At 37.3% G+C, this 14,110-nt stretch overlaps 1 protein-coding gene across 1 annotated transcript; it reads left to right on the forward strand.

Annotated features, from left to right (window-relative positions):
• Nucleotides 1-10,737: 10,737 nt before the first annotated feature.
• LOC104990084 (olfactory receptor 5K3-like) lies at nt 10,738-11,664 on the forward strand. The gene has a single exon (XM_010842008.1). The coding sequence runs from the start codon at nt 10,738-10,740 to the stop codon at nt 11,662-11,664; it is 927 nt and encodes a 308-aa protein (XP_010840310.1).
• Nucleotides 11,665-14,110: the final 2,446 nt, after the last annotated feature.

Below are 14,110 nucleotides of genomic sequence, written 5' to 3' on the forward strand. Positions count from 1 at the left end.
GGGCATACACACTGAGGAAACCAGAAGGGAAAGAGACACGTGTACCCCAATGTTCATCGCAGCACTGTTTATAATAGCCAGGACATGGAAGCAACCTAGATGTCCATCAGCAGATGAATGGATAAGAAAGCAGTGGTACATATACACAATGGAGTATTACTCAGCCATTAAAAAGAATACATTTGAATCAGTTCTAATGAGGTGGATGAAACTGGAGCCTATTATACAGAGTGAAGTAAGCCAGAAGGAAAGAGACACGTGTACCCCAATGTTCATCGCAGCACTGTTTATAATAGCCAGGACATGGAAGCAACCTAGATGTCCATCAGCAGATGAATGGATAAGAAAGCAGTGGTACATATACACAATGGAGTATTACTCAGCCATTAAAAAGAATACATTTGAATCAGTTCTAATGAGGTGGATGAAACTGGAGCCTATTATACAGAGTGAAGTAAGCCAGAAGGAAAAACATAAATACAGTATACTAACGCATATATATGGAATTTAGAAAGATGGTAACAATAACCGGGTGTACGAGACAGAAAAAGAGACACTGATGTATAGAACAGTCTTATGGACTCTGTGGGAGAGGGAGAGGGTGGGAAGATTTGGGAGAATGACATTGAAACATGTAAAATATCATGTAAGAAACGAGTTGCCAGTCCAGGTTCAATGCACGATACTGGATGCTTGGGGCTAGTGCACTGGGACGACCCAGAGGGATGGTATGGGGAGGGAGGAGGGAGGAGGGTTCAGGATGGGGAACACATGTATACCTGTGGCAGATTCATTTTGATATTTGGCAAAACTAATACAATTATGTAAAGTTTAAAAATAAAATAAAAAAAAAAAAAACTAAAAATAGAGCTATCCCTTCACTGAGCATATGTCTGAAGAAAAACAAGGTTCAATAGGATACATGCACCCCAATGTTGACTGCAGCACTATTTACAATGGCCAAGACATGGAAACAACCTAAATGTCCATCCACAGAAGAATGGATAAACAAGACATGGAACACATATACCACAGGATATAATTTACCATAACAAAGAATGAAATAAGGCCATTTGCAGCAACATGGACGGACCTGGAGATTTTCCTAAGTGAAGTAAGTCAGAGAGAGAAAGACAAATACATATAAAATCACTTCTATGTGGAATCTTTTTTTTTAATAATACAAATGAACTTATTTACCAAACAGAAACAGACTTAGAAGACAAATTTATGGTTACCAAAGGGAAAATGTTGAGGAATGGATAAATTGAGTTTGGGATTGACATGTACACTCTACTATTTTAAAATAGTTAACCTACAAGGACCTACTATTCAACACATGGAACTCTGATCGATATTCTGCAGTAACCTAAACAGGCCCTTTAATGGATCACTGCCTTGTGGCAAATGGGTTTATGTAACTCAATGAAGCTACCAGCCATGCCAGGCAGGGCAACCTAAGATGGATGGGATATAGTAGAGAGTTCTGAGAAAAACATGGTCCACTGGAGGAGGGAATGACAAACCACTCTAGTATTTTTGCAGTGAGAATCCCATGAACAGTATAAAAAGGCAAAAGGATATGACACTAAAAGATGAGCCCCCGGGTTGGAAGGTGTCCAATATACTACTGGGGAAGAGCAGAGGGCAATTATACTATTGTGCCAGAAAGAATGAAGTGGCTGGGCCAAAGCGGAAATGATACTCAATTATGTATATGTCTGATAGTGAAAGTAAAATCTGATGCTGTAAAGAACAATATTGCATAGGCTCCCGGAATGTTATGTCCATGAATGAAGGTAAATTGGACATGGTCAAGTAGGAAATGGCAAGAGTGAACATCAGCATCTTAGCAATCAGTGAACTAAAATGGACAGGAATAGGCAAATTTAATTAAGACGACCATTATATCTACTACTGTAGGCAAGAATCCCTTAGAAGAAATGGAGTAGCCTTCATAGTTAACAAGAGACTGAAATGCAGTACTTGGGCACAATCTCCAAAGCAACAGAATGATCTCAGTTCATTTCCAAGGCAAACCATTCAACTTCACAGCAATTCAAGTCTATGCCCCAACTACTAACAACAAAGATGAAGTTGACCAGTTCTATCTTCAAGAGATGGGAATACCAGACCACCTGATCTGCCTCTTGAGAAATTTGTATGCAGGTCAGGAAGCAACAGTTAGAACTGGACATGGAACAACAGACTGGTTCCAAAGAGGAAAAGGAGTACGTCAAGGCTGTATATTGTCACCCTGTTTATTTAACTTATATGCAGAGTACGTCACGAGAAACGTTGGACTGGAAGAAACACAAGCTGGAATCAAGATTGCTGGGAGAAATATCAATCACCTCAGATATGCAGATGACACCACCCTTATGGCAGAAAGTGAAGAGGAACTCAAAAGCCTCTTGATGAAAGTGAAAGTGGAGAGTGAAAAAGTTGGCTTAAAGCTCAACATTCAGAAAATGAAGATCATGGCATCTGGTCCCACCACTTCATGGGAAATAGATGGGGAAACAGTGGAAACAGTGTCAGAGTTTATTTTTGGGGGCTCCAAAATCACTGCAGATGGTGACTGCAGCCACGAAATTAAAAGACACTTACTCCTTGGAAGGAAAGTTATGACCAACCTAGATAGCATATTCAAAAGCGGAGACATTACTTTGCCAACAAAGTTTCGTCTAGTCAAGGCTATGGTTTTTCCTGTGGTCATGTATGGATGTGAGAGTTGGACTGTGAAGAAGGCTGAGCACCAAAGAATTGATGCTTTTGAACTGTGGTGTTGGAGAAGACTCTTGAGAGTCCCTTGGCCTGCAAGGAGATCCAACCAGTCCATTCTGAAGGAGATCAGCCCTGCGATTTCTTTGGAAGGAATGATGCTAAAGCTGAACCTCCAGTACTTTGGCCACCTCATGCGAAGAGTTGACTCATTGGAAAAGACCCTGATGCTGGGAGGGATTGGGGGCAGGAGGAGAAGGGGAAGACAGAGGATGAGATGGCTGGATGGCATCACTGACTCGATGGATGTGAGTTTCAGTGAACTCCGGGAGTTGGTGATGGACAGGGAAGCCTGGTGTGCTGCGATTCATGGGGTCGCAAAGAGTCGGACACGACTGACTGACTGATCTGATCTGATCTGATAATGACCTATAAGACCTTCTAGAACTAACACCAAAAAAAGATGTCCTTTTCATCATAGGGAACTGGAATGAAATAGAAGGAAGTCAAGAGATACCTGGCGTAGTAGGCAAGTTTGACTTTGGAGTACAAACTGAAGCAGGGCCAAAGGCTAATAGAGCTTTGCCAAGAGAATGCACTGGTCACAGCAAACACACTTTTCAACAACTCAAGAAATGATTCTACACTGGGACATCACCAAATGTTCAATACTGAAATCAAATTGATTATATTCTTTGTAGTCAAAGATGAAGAAGCCCTATACAGTCAGTGAAAACAAGACCTGGAGCTGACTGTGGCTCAGCTCATCAGCTCCCTATAGCAAAATTGAGGCTTAAACTAAAGAAAGTGGGGACTGATACTAGGTCATTCAGGTGTGACTTAAATCACATATCTTATGATTATACAGTGGAAGTGACAAACAGATTCAAGGGATTAGATCTGGTAGACAGAATGCCTGGAGAACTATGGACTGAAGTTCATAACATTGTACAGAAGGCAGTGAATAAACCCATCCCAAAGAAAAAGAAATGCAAGAAGGCAAAGTGTTTGTCAGAAGAGGTCATACAAAAAACTGAGGAAAGATGAGAAGCTAAAAGAAAGGGAGAAAGGGAAAGATATACCCAACTGAATGCAGAGTTACAGAGAATAGCGAGGAGAGATAAGAAGGCCTTCTTCAGTGAACAATGCAAAAAAAAAAAGAAAAAAAGAGGAAAACAACAGAATGGGAAAGACTAGAGATCTCTTCAAGAAAACTAGAGATATCAAAGGAACAGTTCATGCAAGGATGCGCATGATAAAGGACAGAATCAGTAAAGACTTAACAGAGGCAGAAAATATTAAGAAGAGGTGGTAAGAATATATAGAAGAACTGTAGAAAAAAGGTCTTGATGACCCAGATAACCATGATGGTGTGATTACTCACTCAGAGCCAGACATTCTGGAGTGTGAGGTCAAGTGGGCCTTAGGAAGCATCACTGCGAACAAAACTAGTGGAGGTGATGGAATTCCAGCTGAGCTATATAAAATAAAAAATACTAAAAGATGATGGTGTTAAAGTGCTCCACTCAATAGGGAGTTGCACTCAAAAGTGCTATCATCAAATTTGGAAAACCCAGCGTTGGCCACAGGACTGAAAACAGTCAGTTTTCATACCAATTCCAGAGAAGGGCAGAGCTAGAGCTAAAGAATGTTCAAACTACCGGACAATGGCGATCACTTCCCATGCTAGTAAGCTAGTACTCAAAATCCTTCAAGCCAGGCTTCAGCAGCACTTGAATCAAAAACTTTCAAGTGTACAAGCTGGGTTTAGAAAAGGCAGAGGAGCCAGAGATCAAATTGCTAACATACTGGATCATAGGGAAAGCCAGGAATTCCAGAGAAGCATCAACTTCTGTTTCAATGATTACAAAGGCAAAAGCCTTTGACTGTGTGGATCAAAACAAACTGAGGAAATTTTTTAAAAAGATGGGAATACTAGAGACCATCTTACCTGTCTCCTGAGAGACCTGTATAAGGGTCAAAAAGCAAGTTAGAACTTGAAGTGAAATGAAGTGAAAGTCACTCAGTCATGTCCAACTCTTTGTGACCCCATAGACTATACTGCCCATGGAATTCTCCAGGCCAAAATACTGGAGTGGGTAGCCTTTCCCTTCTCCAGGGGATCTTCCCAACCCAGGGATTGAACCCAGGTGTTCTGCATTGTAGGCGGATTCTTTACCAGCTGAGCCACAAGGGAAGTCCAGTTAGAGCCTTACATGGAACAAATGACTGGCTCAAAATTGGGAAAGGAGTACGAAATGGCTGTATATTCTCACCTGTTTATTTAACTTATATCCAGAGTGCATCATGCAAAATGCTGGGCAGGATAAATCACAAGCTGAAATCAAGATTGCCAGGAGAAATATCAACAATCTTAGATATGCAAATGATACCACTCTAATGGCAGAAAGTGAAGACGAATTAAAGATCCTCTTGATGAAGATGAAGGAGGAGAGTGAAAAAACTGGCTTAAAACTCAACATTTAAAAAAAAAAACTAAGATCATGGAACTGGTCCCATCACTTCATGGCAAAGAGAAGGGGGAAAAGTAGACACAGTAACAGATTTTCACTTGGGCTCCAAAATCATTGCAGATGGTAACTGCAGCTGTGAAATGAGAATATGCTTGCTTCTTGGAAGAAAGGCTATGACAAACCTAGACAGCATACTAAAAAGCAAAGACATAACTTTGCTGACATAGGTCCATATAGTCAAAGCTATGATCTTTCCAATAGTCATATATGGAAGTAAGAGTTCAACCATAAAGAAGACTTAATGCTGAAGAATTGATGCTTTTGAATTGAGGTGCTGGAGAAGACTCTTGAGAGTCCCTTGGACAGCAAGGAGTCAAAGCAGTCAATCCCAAGGGAAATCAACCTGAACACTCATCTTAAGGACTGACGCTGAAGCTGAAGCTCCAGAACTTTGGCCACCTGATGCGAGCAGCCAATTCATTGGAAAAGACCCTGATGCTGGGAAAGATCAAAGGCAAAGGAGAAGAGGGCAACAAAGGATGAGATGGTTGGATGGCATTAGTGATTCAATAGATATGAACTTGAGCAAACTCTGGGAGATGGTGAGGTACAGGGAGGCCTGGCGTGCTGCAGTCCATGGGGTCACAAAGAGTCGGACACAACTTAATGACTGAACAACAACAACTTAAACAGGAAAAGAATTTGAAAAAGATAAAATAAAAATATGTATAACTGAATCACTTTGCTGTAACCTGAAACTAACACAACATTAAAAATCAACTATACTCCAATATAATATAAAACTAAAAAGTAAAACAGCAATACATAAAAGATGATAAAAATAAAAGGGGTTGTAAATTAAAACCAAAAATGAGTCTTGTTACTCTCCTATAATGAAATCATCAGAAGATGGAATATAACTGAAATATACAAGTAGATGTGATAATCTGGAGGAAACTCAGAGAATGAAAGAGAAGTTGGTCAAGTACAGAACCAAGGGGAACACAACACTGTAAAAGCAAAGAGAGAAACACAACCCAGCATTAAAACTGAGATGGAACACTCAGGAAGACAGAAGCAGTGAGTTTTACCACAGAACCAAAGTTGAAGATTTTCAATAGTACCAAACACCACAGCTTGGTTAGGCAGATAATTAGATGCTCTTTGGAGTTTCCTTTTAGCATTGGTTTTGACCTTACTGAGAGGCTTCAGGGAATTATCAGGGAAGGACCCAAACACAACAATTTTCAATTTTCCCATGCCCTGTAAGTACGTATAAATAAGATACTGTAAATATCTCCTATATCATGTATGCATATACTTCAGCCAAACTATCCACTTTGTAATTTGGTCTTGCTATTTCAACCTTCCAAAATTTAACATATGCTTCCAATCTGCTGTTTCTTTTCCACATGTGCTTCATGTAGTACAATGCTACTTATCCACCAAGGTTCATGTGAAATGATACTTCCAATGAAAAAATCTTTTTTTTTTCTTTCAGGTCTCTATTCATTTCATTCTCCTTATTTCCATATTATATGTTTATACTTTTTTATACCACAGCTTGAGTTGTTTCCTCGTTACCAACGTAACTGTTTTCTCCCCACTAGATTATGAACTTCTTTTCAGGAGCCATTTCTAAAATCTAAGAACTCCTTATCCTGTGCTTATTCTACCCACAGTTGTTTCCAACACCCTGTATATTGTAAATATTTGATTTAAGGTGAAACAGAACTGAAATTTGAAAAATCAATGCAGCTTGTATTAAGGATCTAACTCATTTCGTTGTCAGGAGCCCAAAAGACGTAAGACATGACCAGTGACTTACGAATATTTAGCCAATGTCTTTACAATTAAGACACATAACATATACAATTCATATTTGATAAAGTCACAAATGCATTATAAAGGCAGGTAATTATTACAAAGACCAGGAAAAAGAAAACCTTTTAATTTAGAGGGAGGACTAGAAAAATCCTTAAGAAAGAGATCTCATTTGAGATCAAGAATGAGTAGGACTGCGGTGATAGACAGTGAGAAAAAGGTATTTTAGATGAGGAAACATAAGCAAATTAATGAAGCAGGTGCACAGAGGAAGAGCGAAGGAATGTACATGGTCAAGTGCCCTGTGGTGAGAGGAAGAAAGCAACTGTGCAGCAACAGGGCTGGCAAAATAAGGGAAATTATTTGTTTAAAAATGAACTAAAGACCATTTCAAATACATGAGCAAGGGAGTATTATCTTTTTTCATCATCAGACAAATATTTGTTCAGCACTTGAAAGTGTCACATATTATTCAAGTGTTAAAAATAAAGAAATGAACATAAGAGAGACATCTCTTCCCTCTTAAGCTCATAGAGGCTGGGGGATGAGTGACTGATTATAGATGTACTAACAAATATACGGCATGCTGAAAAGTGATCATTAGAATTAAGGGGGAATCAGCATAATAAAGACAAATGCAGCTGCTGTAAATTTAAAAGAAAAGAGAATAGTCTCAGTAATTCATATGTAGGAATATATAATATTAATAACATCAAAGTTTCCAAAATGGGTTTTGGAGGACATGAAGCCAAAGTCAACTCACAGAGGGAAGAAGTTGATACCATGGCTGAATCTTCTACACCTTCAAATCCAATCATCTTTCACAAACCATATTAATCCCATAAACATATTAATTCATCCAGTAGGAGGTGAAACCAACCTCTTCTGACCATTTTACATTTTACACAAAGAATGCAAAGAATCATAAAAATTAGGTCAGTTAAATAAGATTCAGCAAGATGATCTCAAATTACCTTACTGACTTTAATGAAGGTCTTTCACTTTAAATTTTTCATTCATGCTCAGTGGCTAAATTGTGTCTGATTCTTTGCAACCCCATGGATTGCAGCCCACCAGTCTCCTCTGTCCATGGGATTTTCTAGACAAGAATACTGAAGTGGGTTGCCATTTCAAGAATACTAGAGTGGGTTGCCATTTCCTCCTCCAGGGGATCTTCCCAAACCACAGGTGATCTTTAATTAAAGTTAGGTAGTGTATGTCAGACTTCCCTGGTGGCTCAGAGGTTAAAGCGTCTGCCTGGAATGCGGAGGACCTGGGTTCAATCCCTGGGTTGGGAAGATCCCCTGGAAAAGGAAATGGCAACCCACTCCATTACTCTTGCCTAGAGAATCCCATGGAGGGAGGAGTGTATGTCATAGTGACCTAATCTCCCCATAGAAATACAGTGAGGTCATTGCAAGGAAATCCCTTTAGCATTTGATGGAAAATTTACATTTGTATGGAAAATAATTATTAACACTGGCCTATTAGTAGCCTTCCAGTTGTTTATTCTTTTAATCCCAAATGTGTTAGAGGTTTATATTCTAAAATTCTAGTAGACCTAAACCATAAAGCAAACAATGAGGTGTTACAAACCACTTAGTGAAATCAAGGTAAGAGGAATAGTCTAGTTCACTTTTACTTTTAATATTAATGTCAATTAATGTTTATTTTTCTGAATCATTGAGCATTTTTTGTTGTTGCTAGATTTCAACTAGTTATCATTCTAGCTAGTCTCAAAACTGAAAACTATGGGAACTAGGATGAGAAAATTTATTGCAATTTATGCTGACCTCTCTGATTATAACGTAGAACTTCAAAAAATACAGGAAAGAACAGAATATAATTCTGTTATATCATTAAGGACTACATACAGAAAGTTTTTTCTATCTTAGCTATTAAATATTTTAAAACAAAAAAATAAAGAAAACTTTCAGCCATTGCCTGTAGTTTGGAATTCAAATAAACCATTTTGACCGAAGAATTTATATAATTGAAACTCAGTCAAAATGTTCTTGTAGATCACTAAATAATAATAGAATATAGCCTTTAAAAGAAAAGCAAGATTTGTTCTCATAAATCACATTAAGATTTAAAGGATTTTCTCTCTTCCTAAGTATTAGAAAACTAAAGTATAAAGGCATGGCTTTCTTTTATTTATTAGCTTTTACATACTGTGACATACTTCAGAAAATCTTACATAATTTTCCCTGGAATTAGTAAAATAGTAGATACACTAATTCAGGTAAAAGAAAGAGACGCTAATTTTTTTAAACAATGAATTTCAATACTATCCTTTGTAAACTATTCTTCATGATCAAATTTCAATTTTCATACACCAAATAGTTCATTAAGGATGTTTGGTAGGATACTGAAAACAAGTTCACCCATCCCAGGTCACTGAACTGGACATAGGACTGGAGTCAATCATGCTTTTTTCCCATAGCTCTCCACAGCTGTTATAGAAGTATAAGTCACAGGAAACCTCAAAGTATCTAGCATACGACACAGGGAGCTCAATCCAGAACTCTGTAACAACCTAGAGGGGTGGGATAGGGTGGGAGATGGGAGGGAGTTTCAAGAGGGAGGGGACATATGTGCACCTATGACTGATGCATGTTGATGTATGGCAGAAACCAACACAATATTATAAAGCAGTTATCCTGGAATTAAACATAAATAAATTTAAACATAAGAAATTGTGCATGCACACATGAAACAAAAGCAATATTGGATTTTACATAAGCAATTCTAATTTGTATCGGGTATATAAGACATTCTTGATCATTCAACAAATGGAGACTGGTATACAGTCTGGGGCACTGAGTAAACTTCATTAAGTATCATATATAAAAATTATGCTTAATATAAAAGAGGAAAGGATTTAGATATTTGGGTACCTTCAAAGAGAATAATGGATTTAGCATGACCCTGGGAAAACAGATAAAAGAGGTGATAAGCTATGGGTATTTCTTTTCTTAGCTTTCCAAGGTAGTTTTCTTTAAGAAGAACAGGCCTCTCCTTAACCCTTAGTGATTTTCATGCAATTCCTAAGATATAAATTTAACATATCTGTGTACACATTTTAAACATACCCTCTACTGAGAGGGTGTGTGAAAAATATTGCTCAATTTAATATATACACACACACACAATCATACATACACACATACATACACACACACATATATATATAAAGTGACTTGATATTTAAGGACCTCTAATATAAAAACTGACATATGTTATTTGGGAATGCTGAATCAAATATGAGTGTCCTGGATATGAATTGGAGAAGGAAATGGCAACCCACTCCAGTATTCTTGCCTGGAAAATTCCATGGACAGAGGAGCCTGGTGGGCTACACTCTACAGTCAGTGGGGTCGCAAAGAGCCAGACACAACTGAGCACACATACGCACACACTGATACGTATAGTATTCTTCATAAATTCTTAAAGACAAGCCTTTTCCATTGTAAGCATCCTCCCTAGAATTACCAAAATATTCTTGGGAAATCTGAGTTTCAGAATCAAGATCATAAAAGCTGACATTACAGAGAAATGAATGTCTCATACAGGTATGTGTCCCTGTTTCCCAGAGGAAATAAGGAAGAGCTCTATTCAATATATAAAAAAAAATTTTTTTGAAGGGAAAATTATTGACATTATAATTTCAAATCTTATCTCCACAATTCCTATGTCAATAGAAAAGGTGGATATGACTGAGGATAACCACTCCTTGACAACAGAGTTTATCCTGATAGGATTTACAAATCATCCAGAGCTGAAGACCCTTCTGTTTCAGGTGTTCTTTACCATCTATCTGATCACCATGGTGGGAAATCTTGGCCTGGTGGCACTGATAGTCACAGAGCATCGTCTTCACACACCGATGTACATCTTTCTGGGGAATCTTGCGCTGATGGATTCCTGTTGTTCCTGTGCCATTACCCCTAAGATACTAGAGAACCTCTTTTCTAAAGACAGAATGATTTCCCTCTATGAATGCATGGCACAATTTTATTGTCTCTGCCTTGCTGAAACTACAGATTGCTTTCTCCTGGCAGCAATGGCCTATGATCGCTATGTGGCCATCTGCAAACCACTGCAGTACCACACCATGATGTCAAAGAAACTCTGCATTCAGATGACCACAGGGGCCTACATAGCTGGAAACATTCATCCCATGATTCAAGTAGGACTTCTGTTTAGGCTAACTTTCTGTAAGTCTCATCAAATCAATCACTTTTTGTGTGATGTCCTTCCATTATACAGACACTCTTGTGTGGATCCTTATATCAATGAATTGATGATATTCATCTTTGCAGGGTCAGTTTTAGTCTTCACTATTACCACAGTAATAATCTCTTACCTTTTTATTCTTTTCACAATTTTCAAGATGAAGTCCAAAGAGGGTAAAGGCAAAGCCTTATCTACATGTGCATCCCATTTTCTCTCTGTCTCAATATTCTATGGTTCCCTTCTTTTCATGTATGTTCGACCAAATTCAGTTAATGATGAAGATAAAGATATACCTGTTGCTATTTTTTATACTCTGGTGATTCCCTTGTTAAACCCATTTATTTATAGTCTAAGAAATAAGGAAGTCATAAATGCTATGAAAAAAATTATGAAGAATTTATAACTTTATGAAACAAATATCAATCATCCTTATGGACAACTGATTATAATGTCACTAAACTTCCAAAATCAAGGAACAGCAAGAAAGTGGGAAAAGGCCATGACATATATAACACTGAATTACTAAAACATGATGATGTATTAGTCAAATAAAGATGTTCAAAAGAAGAGAGTATGGTAAATATATTTCTAAATCTAAGCTACTAGTTTCATTAGGAATAAACTAAATAATTACAGTTGAGGTCACAATTGTGTCACAGTATAATCAGTTACACTAGTAACTGTATTTCAAAGTATAATAACTTAAAATCTTCAACAAATTCAGCAAATGCTAAGAATCAAAAGTGAAAGTATTAGTCTATCAGTCATGTCCAACTCTTTGTAACCCCATGGACTGAAGCCTGCCAGGTTCCACTGCCCATGGAATTTTCTAGGCAAGAATACTAGAGTGGATAGCCATTCCCTTCTCCAGGGATCTTCCCAACCCAGGGTTCAAACCTGGGTCTCCCACATTGCGGGTGGATTCTTTGCTGTCTAAGCCAACAGTTTGAAGCCAGTCACCTCCATTCATATAAAAGCCACCTCCATTCAATATCTTTGGCAAATTTCAGGAATCCCAAGGCATAATATTACAAGCTCCCTTATATCCCAAGTTGTCAAATATTAGTCTCATCTTAAGCATCACCATGTGACAGAAGTAAACTATATATTTCATTTTATTCTCAATTTGTTCAACGGATTTTGTTTGAATATGAAATCACACAGAATATATATTCACAAGTCAAGAATATTTTCCTCTTTAGTGTACTATAGTCAATTTTCTGTCAAGTTCTCTGAAATAGAGTATCTATAAATTTGTGGTGAATAATTCTGTACCTGAAGATGATGCTAATTATATTGACATCACTATGGATTTGATAATTTCATATAGTTTGATTGGATGACCATCATATATGACAACTCAACACCTGAATATATTCTTAAATAAAGCTTTTTCTCTCTGATATTATTATCTGTCTTTTTTGTTATTAGGAATACCACCAACGTGGACTGATTCCAAGGTAAAGTATTGGTATATACATAGCATTAACAAAAAGTTGCAGGTCCTGATAAAGCAAAAATGAGGCATAAAATAGTAAAAATTTAAATATCTAAAGAATAATATTTTTAATCTTTACATGTGCAAACATAGAAGAAAAAACCAATTTATACTTAGAACCTGTTCTATGGTTGGTGCTAAGCTAGACCTTTCATATATATTACCTGCCAAGTTATCAGATGTGATATTTTCATGCTTTTCATCAGTAAAAACCTCATACTTTGCAGTATTGAGGAGCTTGCCCAAGTTCATCAGATTTAGCCAGAATTTGAATCAATTATTACTTTTTCCCCACGTGCTTGGGAGTTCCAAAAAAAGGAGATTCTTGTAGCCTAAAGTGTTTACTCCTTAGCAGCATCAGAGGTAACCTGTGCCTTAAAAAATGAAGAAAAAAATTATGTCTAGAGGAAAACAGGAATGATCATGACCAGATTCAATGTTTATGGAAAAGAGTGTGGTACTGGAAGTGGAGGATGGGGACAGAGTCAGAAAGTGGGCAAAATTGTTGGAGAGAGCTATTGGTGAATATGGGGGAAAGGGGAGAAGCAGATCAAGTTACTTGAGAATCCTAAATGTCACCCTAAGAAATCTGAATTTATTTTAGAGCCATCAGACACTTAAGTGTCCTTGGAGCAGAGTAATACAATTGTACACTTCAAACACCTGATCATGCAACTGACTAGAAAGAGACTAAAGTAAGAAGACTAACTCTATATCAGATGAGGAAAACAGAAACTGGAGAATACTCTGAAAGTAGAGGAATGCACAGACAGGAGCAATAGTTGAAAGAAAAGAATAGTAAATTGTAGCTGTTGGATAATAAAATGAAGGCCTATTTTCTTTCCATGAATATCAAACATGATATAACTCATTTTGTATCACCAAAACTTAACAAGGTACCTAACACATTTGGTTATTCATTAAACATTTCCTTCAATATATTTTAATTATATAAGCAAATATATACTAGGCTTATTTTACTTTTGACTGGATTAATAAATTTTAATTTCATGGTTTTTATTTCTAATACTGTAAATATAGACATATTACAATATAAACACAGTTCTTTACGGTCATAAGATACTTCATGAGCAAAAAAAGGAATCTAGATAACAAAATCTTTGACAGTTCAGAATTAGAGGGATGTTGTATGTTGGGCTGGATAAAGCACAAGATGGAATCAAGATTGCCAGGAGAAATATCAATAACCTCAGATATGCAGATGACACCACCCTTAAGGCAGAAAGTGAAGAAGAACTAAAGAGCCCCTTGATGAAAGTGAAAGAGGAGAGTGAAAAAGTTGGCTTAAAGCTCAACATTCAGAAAACTAAGATCATGGCATCCAGTCCCA

The sequence above is a fragment of the Bison bison genome, unplaced genomic scaffold (genome assembly GCF_000754665.1).
Source record: "Bison bison bison isolate TAMUID 2011002044 unplaced genomic scaffold, Bison_UMD1.0 scf7180017864168, whole genome shotgun sequence".
In the NCBI taxonomy this organism is placed as follows: domain Eukaryota; kingdom Metazoa; phylum Chordata; class Mammalia; order Artiodactyla; family Bovidae; genus Bison; species Bison bison.

Coding starts and splice junctions, on each gene's coding strand:
- LOC104990084 (XM_010842008.1), top strand. CDS start 10,738: ATGACTGAGGATAACCACTCCTTGACAACAGAGTTTATCCTGATAGGA.